At 42.8% G+C, this 18,500-nt stretch overlaps 1 protein-coding gene across 1 annotated transcript; it reads right to left on the reverse strand.

Annotated features, from left to right (window-relative positions):
* Positions 1–13,748: 13,748 nt before the first annotated feature.
* Positions 13,749–15,950, reverse strand: LOC141608355 (uncharacterized). The gene has a single exon (XM_074427717.1). The coding sequence runs from the start codon at positions 15,948–15,950 to the stop codon at positions 13,749–13,751; it is 2,202 nt and encodes a 733-aa protein (XP_074283818.1).
* Positions 15,951–18,500: the final 2,550 nt, after the last annotated feature.

An 18,500-nucleotide genomic window follows, 5' to 3' on the forward strand; every position in this document is an offset into this window, starting at 1 on the left:
CTGAACTCTAACCAAGTCTACAGCTTTAGCAGACAGATCAGCCCGTGCAAAATCCAGTTCAGACTTCAACCTATCATAATCTGATCTCATCAGATCAATCCTGGCTACCAAAGAAGTAGCCTGATAGGCGTTATGGAGACAGGCCGCAGCACCCTGACCAAAAACAGAAAGAATAAATAAGGATATTATACTCCAATAATAAAAATAAAATGCACAAAATACACATAATAGTAAAGATAGTGTACCTCCCCCACAGCAGCCAGGGCGTCTGCCAAAAGGCTGACTGAGTGATCCACTGAAGCAACCGCCTGAGTAGCAGTTTCAACAGGGTCAAGGGTGAGCATAACGTCTGACTTGGAAGCAGCATAATCCCTGATTTTCACCTTGGCAGCCTCCATATTGTCTACCTTGGCCTTCACTTCCATGACTGGGGCAGAAATGTCAACGCCTTCAATTTTTCTTTTCTAGGCTGCTGAACTTGTTTCAGCAGGGGCAGCAGGTACAGTAGTGACCTTAGGAGCATCAGGTTCTCCGGTTAAATCGATAACAGGTGTTTGGGCTAAAAATAGCACAATAAAGAAGGCTCACTTAATAAAGTAAAGGCTATGAAAGAAGTAATGAGAAGGAAGGAAGCCCGCGGTTGGAGAAAGGGGAAACGGGCTCAAGGAAGATTAGGAGCCCATCATAGGAGGCGTCCGCATTAAGGAAAGAAGTGTCAGGGAGAAGTTAGGGAGATCAGGGAGAATTGGCAAGGGAGTCCGGGTTTGGAAAGAATCCTTATGGAAATTATATTCCCTTTCCATATTCGAGGTAGGACATATCTAGGGTTCTTACCCTATAAATAGCCAAGGAAGCAAATCAAGAATTGATTCATTGAACACCCGCATTTATACATCAACACTCAAGATCACATCTCAACAGATAATATCCGTTCGTCCAAGATCTTGCAGGCCTGACGCCTAGGGCCAGCAGGATTAGCTCTGTGCCGTAATTGTAATCATCCTCCTATTCATATAGTGCAATACTTGGCAGGGTACCGTCCCTCCCGCGGTTGTTCCCACGTTGGGTTTTCCGCGTCACCAAATCTCACGTGTTAATTTATATTACGCACTTTATTTTTCTATTTACTTATTGACATACGAACAAACATACACTCAACCAACGAGTAAGACTACATTGACCCTAATTAATCGACTTGGGTAAAAATACCTAAACAGTTTGGCGCCCACCGTGGGGCATTGTGGTCGTCAATCGTTGATATTCTAGATATACAATGGAAAAGCAAGCATCTGAAGCCGTGTCAGGGAGCAGGCAACCATCGCCACCACCACCGTCTACCCAAAATCCAACATCAACAGTGGCCACGCAGGCTCCCGGACATACCTCAAGAATCATACCGACAACAAAAGCCTCTCTACCTCCCAGGACTCCTGCTGTCGTGACCCAGGCCAGGTCAGATAAGGGAACAGCAAGTTCAGGCATCACTCCGCCACCTAGTCCCACACAAATCTTGCTCACTGGCGTGGAAAATCTTCAGAAAGCTATGGAAAACATGAGAGAAGACCAAAGGAGAGCAGATGTTGAAGCAAGAAGGAGAGACAGAGAGCTCTGGGCACAGATTGATATCCTAAAATAGCAGTCTGTCACTCCAGTAAGTGGGACAGGTGAAGGAAGATCTCCTTTGATAGATCTGACACGGGGAGTATCGGGCAGCAGGCAGATACCAACTGAACTAATAACAAGATTATATTTGGTTACAAAGATCTGTCGATGGAAGAATAACCCCACGAGGGTTAGGATACCTCACACCGATAGTGGCAAAATGGCTAATCGCATAGGGACACAAACATGTGGCCTCCCCGTCAGCAGCCCCGCAACAATCGAGCAGACACCCGTAGCAGGATCCGAGTCAAACCAGCAAGTGAACTGGTAGCAGGGGACAATCGTTACTACAACCCCCTTAGCTGGCGGAACCTGTCAGAACCTTCAAGAACCCGGATCAGGAGGAAATATGCAGACAGCTGACAGACGGACTCCAGATTCACCAAGATAACCAATCGCCAGAAGATTGAGCTAAAAGAGATGCTTGAGCAGGTCCCAGGGCTACCACCCCCGCTCGAGAAAGCAAATCTAGACGATTCGCGCCGATTCACCATTCGTGGACACCATATCCATCACAGCCATGCCAAAGGGATTCACAAATCCAAATATGCCTCTCTTCGACGGCACAGCAGACCCCTTTGATCATATCAGCCAGTATAAGCATAAAATGATGACGGTAACAGCTATAGGGCAAGTTAAGGAGGCATGCATGTGCAAAGGATTCGGGTCCACCCTAACAGGACCGACACTTCGATGGTTTGTCACCGCCCAACAGTCGATATCTACATTTGCTTTGAATTGGTGAACGCATTTACTCGGCGCCGCGCAAACGCGCAGAAAGCCACGAAGCACGCAGGAGACCCATACGAGAATCGTCCGGGGGCGAGGAGAGAGCATTGGAGAATATAATACTAGATTCAACAATGAGAAGGTGGCGATACGAGAATGTGATGTCTCAACAATGAGAGAAGCCTTCGAAGAGGCCTCCACCACGACTCCGACCTATACAAGCAGTTAACCATGCATCCATGCCATAGTTTCGAAGCAGTACAGGAGAAGGCGGCTGCCGCAATCAGGTTGGAGGAAGATGTCTTAGCCAGAGCCAGCTTGCTAAGCGCGCCTAGTATCTCCGACCTCGGTAGTGGAGAAGTCGGAAGAAAGCAAACCACCAAAGCAAGAAGGATGAGAGGTACGGACCATACGGGAGGGGAGTCAACGAGAATCGAAGAAAATCGGCTACTCCCCACTCGCGGAATACGGATTCACCACAGAATCGGAGGAATCTTGAAGGCACTCGGGAGATGGGAGATGGAGTTAGGTGGCCCAACCCACCGAGGGAGAGCAAGCATGGAGGAAGGACAACAAGAAGAAGTGTGAATTCCACCGGGATATTGGGCACAACACTGAGGATTGCTACACATTACGAAGAGAGATCAAGCGCTGTACGAACAGGGAAAGCCGAGCCACCTATTACCACGTGGGGGCAAGCGGAAGATAAGGTAGGCTCCGCTGGCCGGACTCCACCCACATGCACCAAAATTATAAACGTGATAACAAAGGCTCGGACTTAAGCGGGCTGACATATTCAGCAGCTAAGAGACGTGCTACGAGACCAAAGGAGATAGGCCACCCAATTCGTGCGAAATTTCTCACGGTGACTGCCAAAGATCGGCTTTGATGAAGGAGATGCATACGATGAGCGAGAACATCATGACGCACTTATTATCACCTTATCAATGGCCAATTGCACAGTTAGAAAGGTCTTGGTAGACACAGGAAGCTCGGTCAACTTGATCATGCTGAAAACCATAGAAAATATGGGGTTCAAATGAGAAGGATTTGCGAAAGAAGACTATTCCGCTAGTAGGCTTCGGTGGAGAAACAGCCACTCGCTAGGGAGATAGTCATCCCAACCTATGTAGGGGGAGTGAACAAGCAAGTCAGGTACCTGGTTATAGATGGCCCCTCTTTTTACAACGTCATCTTGGGAAGACCATGGTTGCACCAGATGAAGGCAGTCCCCTCAACATACCACCAGTGCATAAAATTCACCACCCCATGGGGAGTAGAAACGATAAGAGGAGATCAGGAGGAAGCTAGAGGTTGCTATAAGAAGGCACTCAAGTGCACTACCAGCGCCCCCCCCCTCGCATAGCAATTACAGAATCAGCCTATCCAGGACGAATACATCGAACCTCCAGTAGAAGAGCTGGATCAAATCAACCTGGATAAGCTGCACCCAGAACGAACCGTGCTCATTGGAGCAGGATGTACAGGAAGCTTAAGACAGCAGCTAGTCAAGTTCTTACAGGATAACATGGATTGTTTTGCATGGTCACACGACGACATGACAGGAATAGATCCGTCCATCATAACACATAAGCTTAGTGTGGACCCAAAGTGTAAGCCCGTCCAATAGAGAAGAAGGAAGTTTGCAGCGGAGAGAAATAAGGTAATCAACCAGGGGAAGTAGATAGCACTGCGGCGAAGAAAATAAGAGAAGTAAAATATCCAGAATGGCTGTCTAACGTAGTGGTGGTGCCTAAGAAGAATGGGAAGTGGAGAGTATGTGTGGACTTCACCGATCTCAACAAAGCATGCCCTAAAGATCCATTCTTGCTGCCTCATACTGATGCAATGGTGGACACAACAACTGGACATGAGATGTTAACATTCCTGGACGCATGGAGTGGATACAATCAGATCAAGATGGATCCTGCAGATCAAGAGAAGACGGCATTTATGTCTGAAAGAGGAATATATTGCTACAACGTCATGCCATTCGGCCTAAAGAATGCAGGTTCCACATATCAAAGGCTGGTTAACAGAATGTTCAAAGAACATATAGGAAGAACAATGGAGGTGTATATTGATGACATGGTGGTGAAATCAGAGAAGGCCAAAGATCACATGCGGCATCTGGCAGAAATATTCAGCACCCTCACGGAATACAAAATGAAGCTAAACCCATCTAAATGCACCTTCGGAGTATCTTCTGGCAAATTCTTGGGCTATATCGTAACTCAAAGAGGGATAGAGGCCAGCATCGAGCAGATCAAAGCCATCTTACAGCTGGAGTCACCTGAGAAGCCTAAGGATGTTCAAAGACTAGCCGGGAAGGTAGCAGCCCTGAACAGGTTCATTTCAAGATCTTCAGATAAATGCAGGCTGTTTTACGACGTACTAAGGAAAAGCCAGAAGTTTGAATGGACCTCTGAGCACGAGCAAGCCTTCAGAGAGCTGAAGCATTACCTCAGCAGCCCGCCGCTGCTGTCAAAGCCGGAGCCAGGAGAACCACTATTCCTATACCTAGCCGTCACAGAGGTAGCAGTGAGTGCTGTCCTGGTTAGAGAGCAAGAAAGGGAGCAGAAGCCAGTATACTACGTGAGCAAGTCTCTGCTGCCGGCAGAGACCAGGTACACATCCCTTGAAAAGTTAGTACTAGCATTGGTAGTAGCATCTCGCAAACTGCGCCCCTATTTTGAGTCCCACATTATACATGTCGTGACCAATTACCCACTAAAAGCTATCATGAAGAAGCCCGAATCACAAAGGAATGTCGAAATGGTCTGTACACCTCAGTGGGTACGACGTCCAATATGACCCCAGAACAGCAATCAAATCACGAGCATTGGCCGACTTCGTATCAGACTTCAGTCCTGTCATCCAGAATCTAGCAGATACAGAAATCCTCACCTTAGAAGGAAGCAATGAGGCAGAAGTCTGGCATATGCATATTGACGGAGCCTCCAACCAAAGGGGGGCAGGCGTAGGATTAATCCTGCGGTCACCACAGGGAGACCTGATAGCGCAAGCAGTAAGATGTGAATTCAAGGCAACCAACAATGAAACAGAGTATGAGGCCTTGATATTAGGAATGAAGCTAGCTTTGAAATTAGGGGTCAGGCACCTGCTCATATCCAGTGACTCTCTATTAATAGTCAACCACGTGAATGATGAGTTTATAGCCAAAGATTCGAAGATGATTGCGTACCTAAAAGTAGCAAAGGAGTTAAAACGGAAATTCGAAACTTGCAAGCTTAAACAGATCTCTAGAGATCAGAACGTGGAAACATACGCCATAGCAACCCTGGGGGCAACATTTAAACCAACAGAGCTATCCAGCATTCCAATAGCACACATACTGGAACCGTCTATTCAGAAGACGGGCGAAATAGACAGAGGCGAACTGGAGGATCCACAGAGCGAGAAAGAAATCCGAGCAGTTACAGAGGAAGGTGAGAGCTCCCAGCCAAACAGGTAGCCAGACCAAATAGCCGATCGAGCGAGATGATCGCGCACACCTTACCTAGACTCGGCCGCGCTATAACAAGCTACCGGATGACAAGAAGGAAGTGAGAGCTTTCGAGTGAAGGCCTCCGATTCATACTTATTGATGACACGTTGTTCGAAAATCGCTAGCGACCTCTACCTACGGTGCACTGGCAAGGAAGAAGCACGATCGTGTTGCATGCCCTCCACAATGGCGAATATGGAAACCATGCGGGGCGGAGTCCTGCAAATAAAGCCCTCGGACAGGGATACTATTGGCCTACGATGAAGGTAGATGCAGCAGAATACGCACGAAAATGTGACGCCTGCCAGCGCTCAGCACCAATGATCCATCAGCCAGCAGAACCCCTGCACCCTATCATTTCCCCCTGGCCATTCATGGCATGGGGCATGGATATAGTAGGCCCTCTACCACGGACCACAGGAAATAGAACCTGGATGTTAGCAATGACGGATTACTTCTCCAAGTGGATAGAGGCAGAAGCATTCACGGAGGTAAAGGACAAACAGGTCATTTCATTCATAAAACGAAACATCATTTGCAGATTTGGTATCCCATCAGAAATCATATGTGACAATGGCTCACAATTCATCTCAAACGATACCGAGGGATACTGTGCCAGGTGGAACATCTCCTTAAAAAAGTCAGCACCTAGGACTCCAAAGTCCAACGAGCAAGTCAATCCAAAGAACAAAATCATCATGGACAATCTAAGAAGGAGGTTACGGGAGTTAGGAGGAAAGTGGGCGGATGAATTGCCACTAGTGTTATGGTCGGACGAACGACATCAAAGATAGCGACAAGCCAAACACCCTTCACCGGTGTTTGGCGCGAAAGCGATCATTCCGTCAGAAGTTCTAGTCCCCACTCACAGGTATGAAAATATGACAGGGGAACTAAACAATGCAGAGATGACCAGAAGCCTGGACACAATTGACGAGCTGCGAGCAAGCGCAAAAATCCGTCTGGCTGCCTACAAACAGTCTGTGGCCAGGAGTTATAACAAGAATGTGAAAGTCAGGCTCCTGGAGGTAGGAGACCTGGTTCTCCGAGAGGTGTTTCAAAACACCAAGAATCGAAAAGCAGGCAAATTCGCCTACAAATGGGAATGACCATACCAGGTAGAAGGAGTTGTTGGTCATGGCGCATACAGACTAATGACTATGGACGGTCAAATCATACAACGCCCATGGAACATACTTCACCTGAAGAGATATTACTTTTAATAATAAGTAGACTCTAGCTTTCAGAATGATGTACTATGAAAAGTCAAACCATCTTTTAAAAATTAAAATAAAAATCCGGTAGTAGGCATACTGCCAATTTCGCTTTTATTTCTGGTGTCTCTAGTTATTTTAAGATTTTAAACTACTATTAGATGGTGTGGTCCAGCAAACGTCTGGGACCACAATTGCTCACAGTACCCCATGAGATGGTGACAGGTACTTCACATCATTTTAATAGATTCTCTTATTTTCGGGCTTCTCTAAGTACACCACTTTGAATTCTCGTATCTATGGTACTTTGAAAGGATGTCTAGCAGACACAACGCCAACGCGGGGTGACAAGGCACATGGCACTCCAACATGCCTAACGTATTTTCTCCACAAGGAGCACCCTCACCAAAGTGATCGTGGAACATACGAAAGGGAGCCTGTTGACAAATGAATACGCATATCCAGCTACCCCTGATACCACCCCCTGGACGTAGCTCGCACTAATCGCAATTAATCAGGGCCCCAGCATGCATGCACACGAACATGGAACGTAGGGATATCTGCGCTACCATAATCCTGCAGCGTCTCCATCGGTCCTAGAATGACGATAAACTTGCCTCAATGACGCCCCTGTCGGCTTTAAAAGAGGTGAACACACCTTGCGTCATGAACAAGGTTAAGTAGTCCAAAACTGCGGCATACGCCTAAATCAGCCATCAGGCTGACACGGCAGCTAGCTTAGTCTGGATCAGCCTTTTCAGGCTGATCAAGCTGGTCTAAATCAGCCTCCTAGGTTGACACGGCCACTCCTCCTTACATTGCGGCATACGCCTAAATCAGCCACCAGGCTGACACGGCAGCTAGCTGAGTCATAACGTCAGCCTTCTCAGGATGACAGGACTCGCCTAAATCAGTCAAACAGGCTGACAAGGCAAATTTCCTAAAAATAGGGAAAGTAAACAACAAGCACACGATATATAAGCTAAAGCCTTGCCAAACTATGACAAGGGGCATTTTCAAAATATGGCCAAAAGTACGGCCGAAAGTTTAACCGCCACCTTGGCGGAGCAACCACAGAAAGAGTTTTAAAAAAAAAATTACAAAGTCTGCCACCTCTGGGCCAGACTACCAAACGTTCATCAAAACACAAAAAAAAACTTAATTATCGGTCACATTAATGACCTCCACCTCTGGCACCTCCTTTGCCTGCTGACTCCTCGTTTCAGGTACCGCACCAGCCTGTGCATCCTCAGCCGCCATAGCTCCCTAAGCTCCGTCAAGAAAGATCATCCGGGACATTCCACTCCATCCCCAGCTTGTTCGGCCAAGTGCGGCGAGAATTCACCTCCCCAACTTCAGGCATCAGCACACTCAGATCAAGTTGGGTGGGGTAGAGCATCTCCAGCTGCTTCTCCTCTTCCTCTATAACCTGCTGGGTAGGAGCCTCTTTGAGGGCAGCATGCATCCCGCTGATCTTTTCCCGCCAGGTAGCATAGGCAACAACGTTGGTGGCCAGGGAGATCAGCTCACTGATCTTCTCATCAGAGCGCTTGAGGGAGTCAGAGAAAGTATTGCACACCGCCCGAGTGCGCGCCACCGATCGCCCCCTCTTTCAGCTTCTTCTTGGTGACAACAAGCTCAGTCTTCAGCTCCACCACACGCTCTTTCAGATCGAACCGCTGCTTTGTGCCGATCGACAAAAGTCTCCTTCAGCTCCTGGTTCTTGGCGCTGGTAGCACGGCTGGTCGTCATACTATATTGATCATCTTCCTGTTGTAGAGTGCGATCAAGGGTCAGGGCGGGAAAAATCAAGAGTCGGCAAGGAAGTCGGGAGGCGAAATCTAAGTAAAGCGAGACGATCAGACAGTAGAAAATGAAGAATATTTACCATGAAGGCGTTGTGCACGTCATTTTCACCATCTCCTCCGGGAGAACTCAAAACGTTTCCTCAATAGGAGGAAAGAGCAGCTGATCAATCTCTGGCCAGTAGGGCACCTTGTCCACATTCCCAAAGCCCTCTGGCAAATGAGCAATAATGCCTCCGCTAGATGAAGCCCGAGGACTGATAGGAGGAGTAGGCGGATGGCGAGATAACGGGTTGACCTCCAAGGGCTCACGTGCGTGCGAACTCGAAATCGTGGGAGGAGTCTGGAAGGAAGCAGCAGGAGCACTCCTCTTGGAGGCGAGGCCACATCGTGGCTGGCGAGAAGGTCTCTTTCTTTTGGCACTGGAGGATGATTTCAAACGATCAACTTTTGAACCTGCAAGCGCATATAGCCTCGGGCATTTAGAATGCTTAAAACGTCGTGAAACAAAGATGCAAAAAAAAAGTGGTTGCAGAAGTCTTACCAGAAGACATACTGTGAGCTGATTGAGGAAGATTGGAGGAGGAAGCAGGTGAAAAACCAGGAAGCAAATCTGGAAACTTTCTCTCGTATTCGGAGATCTTTGAACAGTTCTTTGCGAGCGGGGATCTTGGCGCCAATACGGGTAAGGTCACGGGGGCCTGCACGAAGACCATGAAATAAGCTAGTAAGCGGAGATAAAATAAATCGGTGTGACAGGAAGACTACTTACTCGAAGTTAGAACCCATTTCTCGAAAATGTAGTCGGCGGAGGTGGATGGAGTCCTTTCTCACGTAGAAGAAGTCCTCAAACCATTTCTCATCACGGGATTTTGACACGTGTCTGAAGGGAGCCTCTCCACGGCCCCGGAATGAGAATTGACCCCTGCCCAGGGATCTGATGTTGTACATATGGGCTAGGTCACCCAGAGTGACAGGTTTACCAGTATTCTGACCAACAGCCAGAGAATAGAGAAGAACTCTCCAAATGGCAGCAGAAATTTGTGCCATGGCGAAATTGTTGGTGAAGATGAAGTCTTGAATGAGTTTAGGGAAAGGAAAATGGAGGCCATATCTAAACGGGTACAGGTATAAACTAACCCACCCCGGACGAAGGGCGTCAGCTTTTTGTCCCGGTTCAAGGATGGCGATATCCACCCCGTCACCAAGACCAAGCAGATTCTTGATCGTGGGAATATCGGCCGGAGTTAAAGCAGAATCACAGTCGTGGGGGTGCTTAAAAAGTCCCCGAGAAGGAAAAGTGGGGTCGAGATTACGATTAGAAGGTGTAGAGGATTGACGAGTTTTGCCCATGGTGGAGAGAGAAAGTGAAAATTAAAGAAGGAAGGAGGAAAGATTACCTGATAAAGAAGACGGGGAAGATGAACAGTGGAGCCGGCAAAGGATGAAAAGAAGGAAGGTTGAGGGTTTAAGAAAAGAGAAGTATTTTTGAAATGATTTGAAGTGATTAATGAGAGTGGGAGATGGACGTTGGAGTTACAAAGAGGAGAGAGGGAGTTGGGTGCGAGAAAAGAGGAGAAGGGCGGCTGAAGTGATGGATTGCATGGGGAGGAGTAAAAAAGACGGTGTAGGGTTTTTTGGCATTTGAAAATTCCTTGCTCGATACTTGAAAGCGTACTTCACAAGAAATTTGGGGCAAACTGTTTGGGCTAAAAATAGCACAATAAAGAAGGCCCACTTAATAAAGTAAAGGCTATGAAAGAAGTAATGAGAAGGAAGGAAGCCCGCAGTTGGAGAAAGGGGAAACGGGCTCAAGGAAGATTAGGAGCCCATCATAGGAGGCGTCCGCATTAAGGAAAGAAGTGTCGGGGAGAAGTTAGGGAGAAGTTAGGGAGATCAGGAGAATTGGCAAGGGAGTCCGGGTTTGGAAAGAGTCCTTATGGAAATTATATTCCCTTTCCATATTCGAGGTAGGACATATCTAGGGTTCTTACCCTATAAATAGCCAAGGAAGCAAATCAAGAATTGATTCATTGAACACCCGCATTTATACATCAACACTCAAGATCACATCTCAACAGATAATATCCGTTCGTCCAAGATCTTGCAGGCCTGACGCCTAGGGCCAGCAGAATTAGCTCTGTGTCATAATTGTAATCATCCTCCTATTCATATAGTGCAATACTTGGCAGGGTACCGTCCCTCCCGCGGTTGTTCCCACGTTGGGTTTTCCGCGTCACCAAATCTCACGTGTTAATTTACATTACGCATTTTATTTTTCTATTTACTTATTGACATACAAACAAACATACACTCAACCAACGAGTAAGACTACATTGACCCTAATTAATCGACTTGGGTAAAAATACCTAAACAACAGGCTCAACATCTCCGCTTCCCTGAGAGCCTTCCTCCTTGATCTTAGCCAACCGGGCTGAGAGGTCAGCCATACCAAATCTGGCAAGGCGAGTAGATGACCTGGTAGCTACAACATGAAACACTGCATTAGCAATGTAAACTAAATATCACCAGGGAGCCAAAGTAAGAAGAAAAAAGAAGATAAGATAGACTTACTGCCTGAGGTAGTAGCACTAACAGCCCTTGAAGGTTTTGCCACCCTGGCAGTATCATCAGCCTTCAGAGAACGAGGAAGATGGTCAGCCTCACAACAGAGAGGCCAAGACCTCTCCAAAGAAGGAATAGCGAGGAAAGCAGAAATATTTGCAGTGGGATACTCAGTTTCAGTAACCCAATCATCAACTGCACACGTGAAAGGTATGACTTATTATTTATTTTCTTCACTAACAAATAAAACATGCAGGATAAGAGGAAAGATAAAAAAACTCACCAGCAACACAAGCTTCGTAATTTAAATGCGCCAGATTAGGACCCACAGAATTGGTCCTGACAAACATGTATCCAGCAGCCCAGTTCTTGTCATGGCCGCTATCCAGATTGCTTAAAAGGGAGGTAGTGGAAGCCCTGACCTTAAAACTTATACGGCCAGGTCATTAGTTTTGACAACAACGAGCCTTCGAGATCATTAAGAGAAAACGAGATATTGTGTTTCTTGCAAAGGTACTCAACAGAACAGACCACCTTCCACACCATGGGCATCAACTGATAAGACGGAACACCAATTTCCTTGATAACCTCAACCATAAGAGGGGAGAAAGGAAGCTTACAACCTGCCTTAAAAGCCCAGTCATGAATACAGAACCAACCCGGACAAGCCCAGTCAGCCCTGATAGGAGAATTCTCAGGGACCCAGACTTCAGCATCAGCAGGGATAATCCCCTTATCCTTCAACGTTAACACCTTCTCAAACTCAGGCTTCAAGTGGTTTGCAAGAGACTGATCCTCATTTAAAGACTTCGTAGGCTTGAACTAGAAATCGCCATGAAAAATTGAGATCATCTCCAATGGAGAATCACTCGGATTATTGACCGTGGAAGGTTGAGCAGCAGAAGAAAGAGGCAAATTCTCAGAAGAAGTTTCCTCAGGATTCTGGGAAGGAGGAGTTCCAGGAGTCACTGCCCTGGTAGACTTCTTTTTTGCGGCCATTATTGAAAAATTATGAAGATTAATTGAAGATTAAGGAACTGGAAATTAAGGAAAATTAGAGAAGAAGATTATTAAGAGAGAAATAAGGGAGATTATTCTGATAGAGTTTAACTTAATGAAGTGAATGGGTATTTATAGTAGATTAAATTAGGGTTTCAACCGCAAGTGGAAGGATAATCATTGAAGAGGTTGCAGTAAAATCTACACGCATCATAAACTGAAGGAAGTAGCCGTTACAGGAACTGACTAGGCGTAATTCAACCGTTGGGTAATTTTCCAGAGATTAAAGTTATCTCCTCATTTTTTGTCCTGACACATTAAAAATAAGGAGATAAAGGGCAATTGTTAGGCCTGGAAATCCGCAGACGTCCTGATCAGTATCTCACCGTAACCTGACTATCAAGGTGCCAGGACGTCAAGCTATCAGGACACATGAAGACAGGCGCCAAGCGCCAGGCCATGGAGAGGACAACGGTCAAAATATCAGGACGATATCGGACCAAGAACTAATATTATAAGAAGAATATACGCGCAGCATTGAATAGGAAGATCTCGCAATTAATACAACAATTAAGGGCGTGATATTTGGAATTATTGCGGGTAATTAAGGAAAATATTCCGCATTAATGTCAGGATTAAAGCAGCCGTTCAACAATAGCGTATATAAGAAACCTTTTGAAATCATTTGAAGACACGCAACAAGAGAAGATAGCATACAATATTCTCATATCATTCTTAGATAATTACGTCCATTTGTGCCAAATATAATACAATAGTGAAATCCTCTCCTGGCTTGGTGCCCGTGGTTTTTTCCCATTTAAGGGTTTTCCACGTACAAAATTCTGTGTCTTATTATTGTTATCTTTATTGCATTCCTATCTTTATATTTCATCTTGACGACCTGACATATAGACCAACTAGAGCTAGTTAACCCTACTTAAATCAACCCTGATCTGATCTCGCCTTACGCAAAATCCACACAAAACATAAATACTTTGTCTTTAAACTCCATTTATGAAAAAAATTATCTATTTCTAGTACGGTTCTATAAGTTCAGTCACTTCAAATAGTTTAAGTCCAAAAGGTTAGGGGATTTATATCCAATCGAGTAGAAGTCTTACAAACAGATAAGGGACAACAAAGGGAAACAAGTGAACAAATAGTTAATATCAAGCGTCTCCCGGAGGAATTGAACGTCTATAGAAACAGGATCATCTGAACTAAAACAAAACATAAATACATAATTGACATGCCACTGTAATCAGTTCAATCTCTCTTAAGGACGCCAGCATGAGTAAGCAAAGTCCAGAGGTGAGTAATTAACTCACCTCCATTAGCCAGATGCTTAATATGGGCGGCGACATCATCTGAGGGAGCCATGTATAGAAGTAACTCTGCCCAAAACTCTCCTAGCATTTCCCACAAGGACTCGCGGCTCATTCTATCTATGAGCGACTTTCCAAGCCATATCCCTTTCCGTATGATAAAGTCCTTGGCGTCTCTGTATTCACCTGTCATGGACCTCATCATTTCATACTTAGCTTCCATGTTAGAGCATTCCTTGAAAATAATATTGGCTTCCCATATTACACCATTGATTATTTTAAATGTTATATTCCTTTGATCAGGTAACAACTCAGGCACAAAAGCCACAAGGTAAGCACAGTATTTTGACAAACTTGTTGCAACCAATAGATTATCCGACTTCACGTTACCAGGATGCCGATTAAGTTGGTTGAGCTCGCAGAAACTAGTAGCGATATGCCAGACAAGGATGGTATGGGTATGTGTCTCAAGATTGCAAGCCCAGGAAAAATCGGTATCTACACCATACTTCCGGAGTGAGGATATTCCATTTGTCAATTTTCGTCCATTTGCATGGAGAGATGATATAAGTGCCGCTTTCAAATTTAGACAAAATGTGATTGATTTGCCTGCCTTTCGACCCTCTTTGTTTATATCAAATAATTCCATGGGAATAACCCAGCTAAGAATATAGTGTAGGGGGAAATTGTAGTCATGGGACTCGAGAAGAGAGTACTGATCAATTTCTCGTTTCCAATGCTTCATAGTTCTGCGTAATGAATATCGGCATATATGCTCAATAGCCCATCTATAACATTTGTCTTTCCAGGTTTGACGTCTCCAGAGTTGCTTTCGTACATAGGTGCACACCCATTCTACTCTAGACCATTGTGTTATGAGCAGGTAATGAACCATGAATACTAATTCAAATATGAGCATCGCGTATATAACAACCTTGGTGATTAGAACGTCCAGCTTGATAGATGGGAGGTTATCCGAGATTTTTACGAAATGAGTATCATGATGGTTATTTAAGATTAATTGTGCAATCACTAAAAATGCAACCATGACAAGGAATCTGACGATCATCTTCCAAGTTCCCTTTAGGTATATTACGAAATTCTTGGTATAGAAGTAGTCGTAGACGAAGCTCAGCTCCTGCTCAATCACCCTAAAAGTTCTCTCACATGTAGCTGGTGAGATTTCTGGTGTTAGCCCGTAGCGGAATAAATTCCATGTTTTTTCCTCAAGCGAGTCCACTTCAGCCAAGGGATAGCCAATGTATCTCCGTAGGAGCATCCAAAAGAACGCGAAAGAGAGACATGTGTCCTTAAGCCTTCCTTCAGGATCCCCACCCGTTGACTTCAACAAATCACCTTCACATTGCCAAATTTCTTGGGTGGTAATTATATTTTCCTTTACCTTTTCAAAATCTCTGTTGTAGCAAGGTGGGAAATATGTAAAAGGGCTGCTACATAGATATTTCATTCCCACCAAATATCGATACCCATACATGCTTTTTGGATCAGCCGTTGGTTCTTCTTCTTCAGCTTGGAGCGTCATCTGCACCTCCCATGCCATGAATTCTGCAACTATTTCAACCTTAGAACCGATACCTAGTAGCAGACCTTTTTTGCTCGCAAAAGCCAGAGAAAATATCCTGTCAATAAGCCTGAAGAACACAAGCTGGATTAGTATAAATAGAGGCCACCAGAGGTGAGTAGGAATTTGGGTTTTATTGTATCCCAAAATCAAGCCAATCACTAAGCAACATTTCAAGAACCCCTGCACATAGACAACCAAAGCAGTTTCATTGTCCTCAAGTTCAAAAGCGCTTATAGCGCCATAATTGGCCATCCCAGCTAGCAGCAGGACTCCCCATACAGGGAACAACCCGCTTCTTAGATTTGTCATTAGGCCAACGATGTAGGAAATCAATAAAGGAGTCATAACCATAGTGGTCCACATGCATAGCTTGAAGAAACCATTGATTGTACGCTTCCTAAGGGATCCCAGGAGCATTATGCATGACATGATAACAGCCACAACCATCATAGCTTCGATTGTAAGCAGTGGGTTCCAATTTGGATTTATTAACGTTTGGATGATCGACTGTTCTTTTCCTTGTTGCGGTGGTGCTTGTGGAGTTGGAGGGAGTGCCATAACGCCTGCTGCTGAAAGGAGCTCAGAAATACAAATGCCAATTTTTCGTCAACCCTGACTAGTGAGGCCTGTGAAGTCATCATCATCAGAAATTGGTAAATGAGTTAACGCTACCGGGTAACACCCAATCTCTGCACCACCCTCTCACATGCAATAAATGGGGACCGCTTCAATAAAAGATGCATGTGAGAGGGTGACATCCAATCTCGGCGCTACACGATGGCGCCCTATCACCCAGGTGTGTGAAAGCTTACTTTTGACAAGTAGGGAGGTGGCTACATAATTAACTCAATGATGACCAAACCCAAAATAACCGACCCCAATCCATCGACTCATAATAGACCCTATTCGAAATGATCGAGAGTGATTCAAAAAGATCTGAAGCAATAAAATTTGAAGTCATACCAATTATTTAATACTATTATATACTTGAATATAAATGGTTAATTGTTTACAACACTCCTTAATAAAAAGTAATTTTGCCAAATAATTTTTGTTAGTCAAATCAATATTAATTAGAGTTTTTTCCCACTATCCCAAAAATGTTCATTTGGAACTAACAGCTTGAAATGACACGAGCTCGTAATTACACGACAAGGGAAAAAAAAAGTATAGTATATCCAAAATGATCAAGACCCGACCCAATTGACTTAGGTCCTGTTCTTTTGGACTTAATTTCAGTTCTAATAAGTTCAGTTCAGCTCCATTCAGTTCAGTTCAGTTCAGTTCAGCTCAATTCAGTTCAGTTCAGTTCAGTTCAGTTCAACTCAATTCAGTTCAGTTCAATTCAGTTCAGTTCAGATCAGTTCAGTTCAGTTCAGTTCATATTAGTTTATTTCAACATTACTATTATTATTCTTATTGATATCATTATTATTTTTATATTAGTGTATTTACTATTGTTATTATTATTATTATATTATTATTTTTATATTTATTATATTACTATTATATATATTAATAATTAATTCGTCTTGTTTATATTATTATATTTATATTTAATACATTTATTATTATTATTATTATATTATATTTATTATTTTATTATTTTATTATTTTATTTATTATTATTAATATTATTCATAACATATTTATTATTATTATTATATTAATAAGTTATTATTTAATATTTATTATTTTATTAATATACTCATTATTATTAATATTATTAATCACATATTTATTATTATTATTATTATTATTATTATTATTATTATATTTAATATTATTATGTTAATAAGTTATTATATTAGACCTATTATTATTAGTATTATTATATTATTATTATTATTATTTATTTTTTAGTTATTATTATTAATATATTATATTATTATTAATAATGTTATCATTTATATTACTAATATACTCCCTCCAATTCGCCATATTCTTCCCTATTTCCTAAAACGGTTATTCAGGTTTTCTTCCCCTTTCTATTTTTGGTAACTTTTTACTCTTATTTTATTCATACCTCTCTCCTATTACCCCACCCACCCAACTCTTTTAATCCTATTTTATTCCTTACTTTAATATTTGTGGCCCACAATTCATTATTTAACTCTTAATTATTCATCCCTCTCTCCTATCACCAAACCCCACCCAACTTTTTATCAATATAATACTCTATTTTTTAATTCTTGTGCCCAAAGTAAAGAGGAAGAAAATAGAGGATTGGAGGGAGTATTATTATTATTATTATTATTATTACTATATTTATTATTGTATTAATACTTTACTTTTTATATATCTTATTAGATTATTATTATTAGATTATTATTATTAGATTATATTAATATATTATTATTATTAATCGATAATATTATAATAATATTTATTATTATTATTGGTATTATTTTTATTATAATATTTATTATTATTATTATTATTATTATTATTATCTTTTTATTATTATTTCGATTCGATTGATTCGATTGATTGAGATCGATTCGATTCAGCTCCATTAAGTTCGATTCGATTCGATTCACTCCATTAAGTTGATTCGATTCGATTCGGGACAATTTCATCAAAAAAAAGGCGCTTATTTGTCAGGTCGGCCTTCATCCACCCTTAGGCGTTGTCAAATGACATTTATAAGACTATAACCCCTGATAGCTGTCAAAAAAAAAAAAAAAAAGCTGGACAACGTACAACCTTCTTCATGACTATTTCCTATCTATATTATCCAATAGTTGGGATATAGACATAGTACAAATTATTTTCTCCTTAGACGATATTTTAGCTATAAATTCGCCACATCTTCCTAAAACCAATTTATGCAGCACTTATTAACTTACTCATACAACCAGAACTACACAAAACCAGTCAAATACTTCATGCAGATACGCTCATTTAAATTCCACATGTTTATAGTTTGCATATGATTTAAGAAAATTGATTGAAGTACAAAAAGTAATTAAAAATTAGCTAAAATTAGCGTAGAAATGTTACTAAATACCCTTATGCTTATTTCTTGTGTGTCGCTACTTTTATGAATGAGATGCCAAAATAGAAATATATAGAATCAAAACGAACACCTCGCAATGAAAAACGCAT

This window comes from Silene latifolia, chromosome 10, assembly GCF_048544455.1.
Source record: "Silene latifolia isolate original U9 population chromosome 10, ASM4854445v1, whole genome shotgun sequence".
Taxonomy (NCBI): Eukaryota; Viridiplantae; Streptophyta; class Magnoliopsida; order Caryophyllales; family Caryophyllaceae; genus Silene; species Silene latifolia.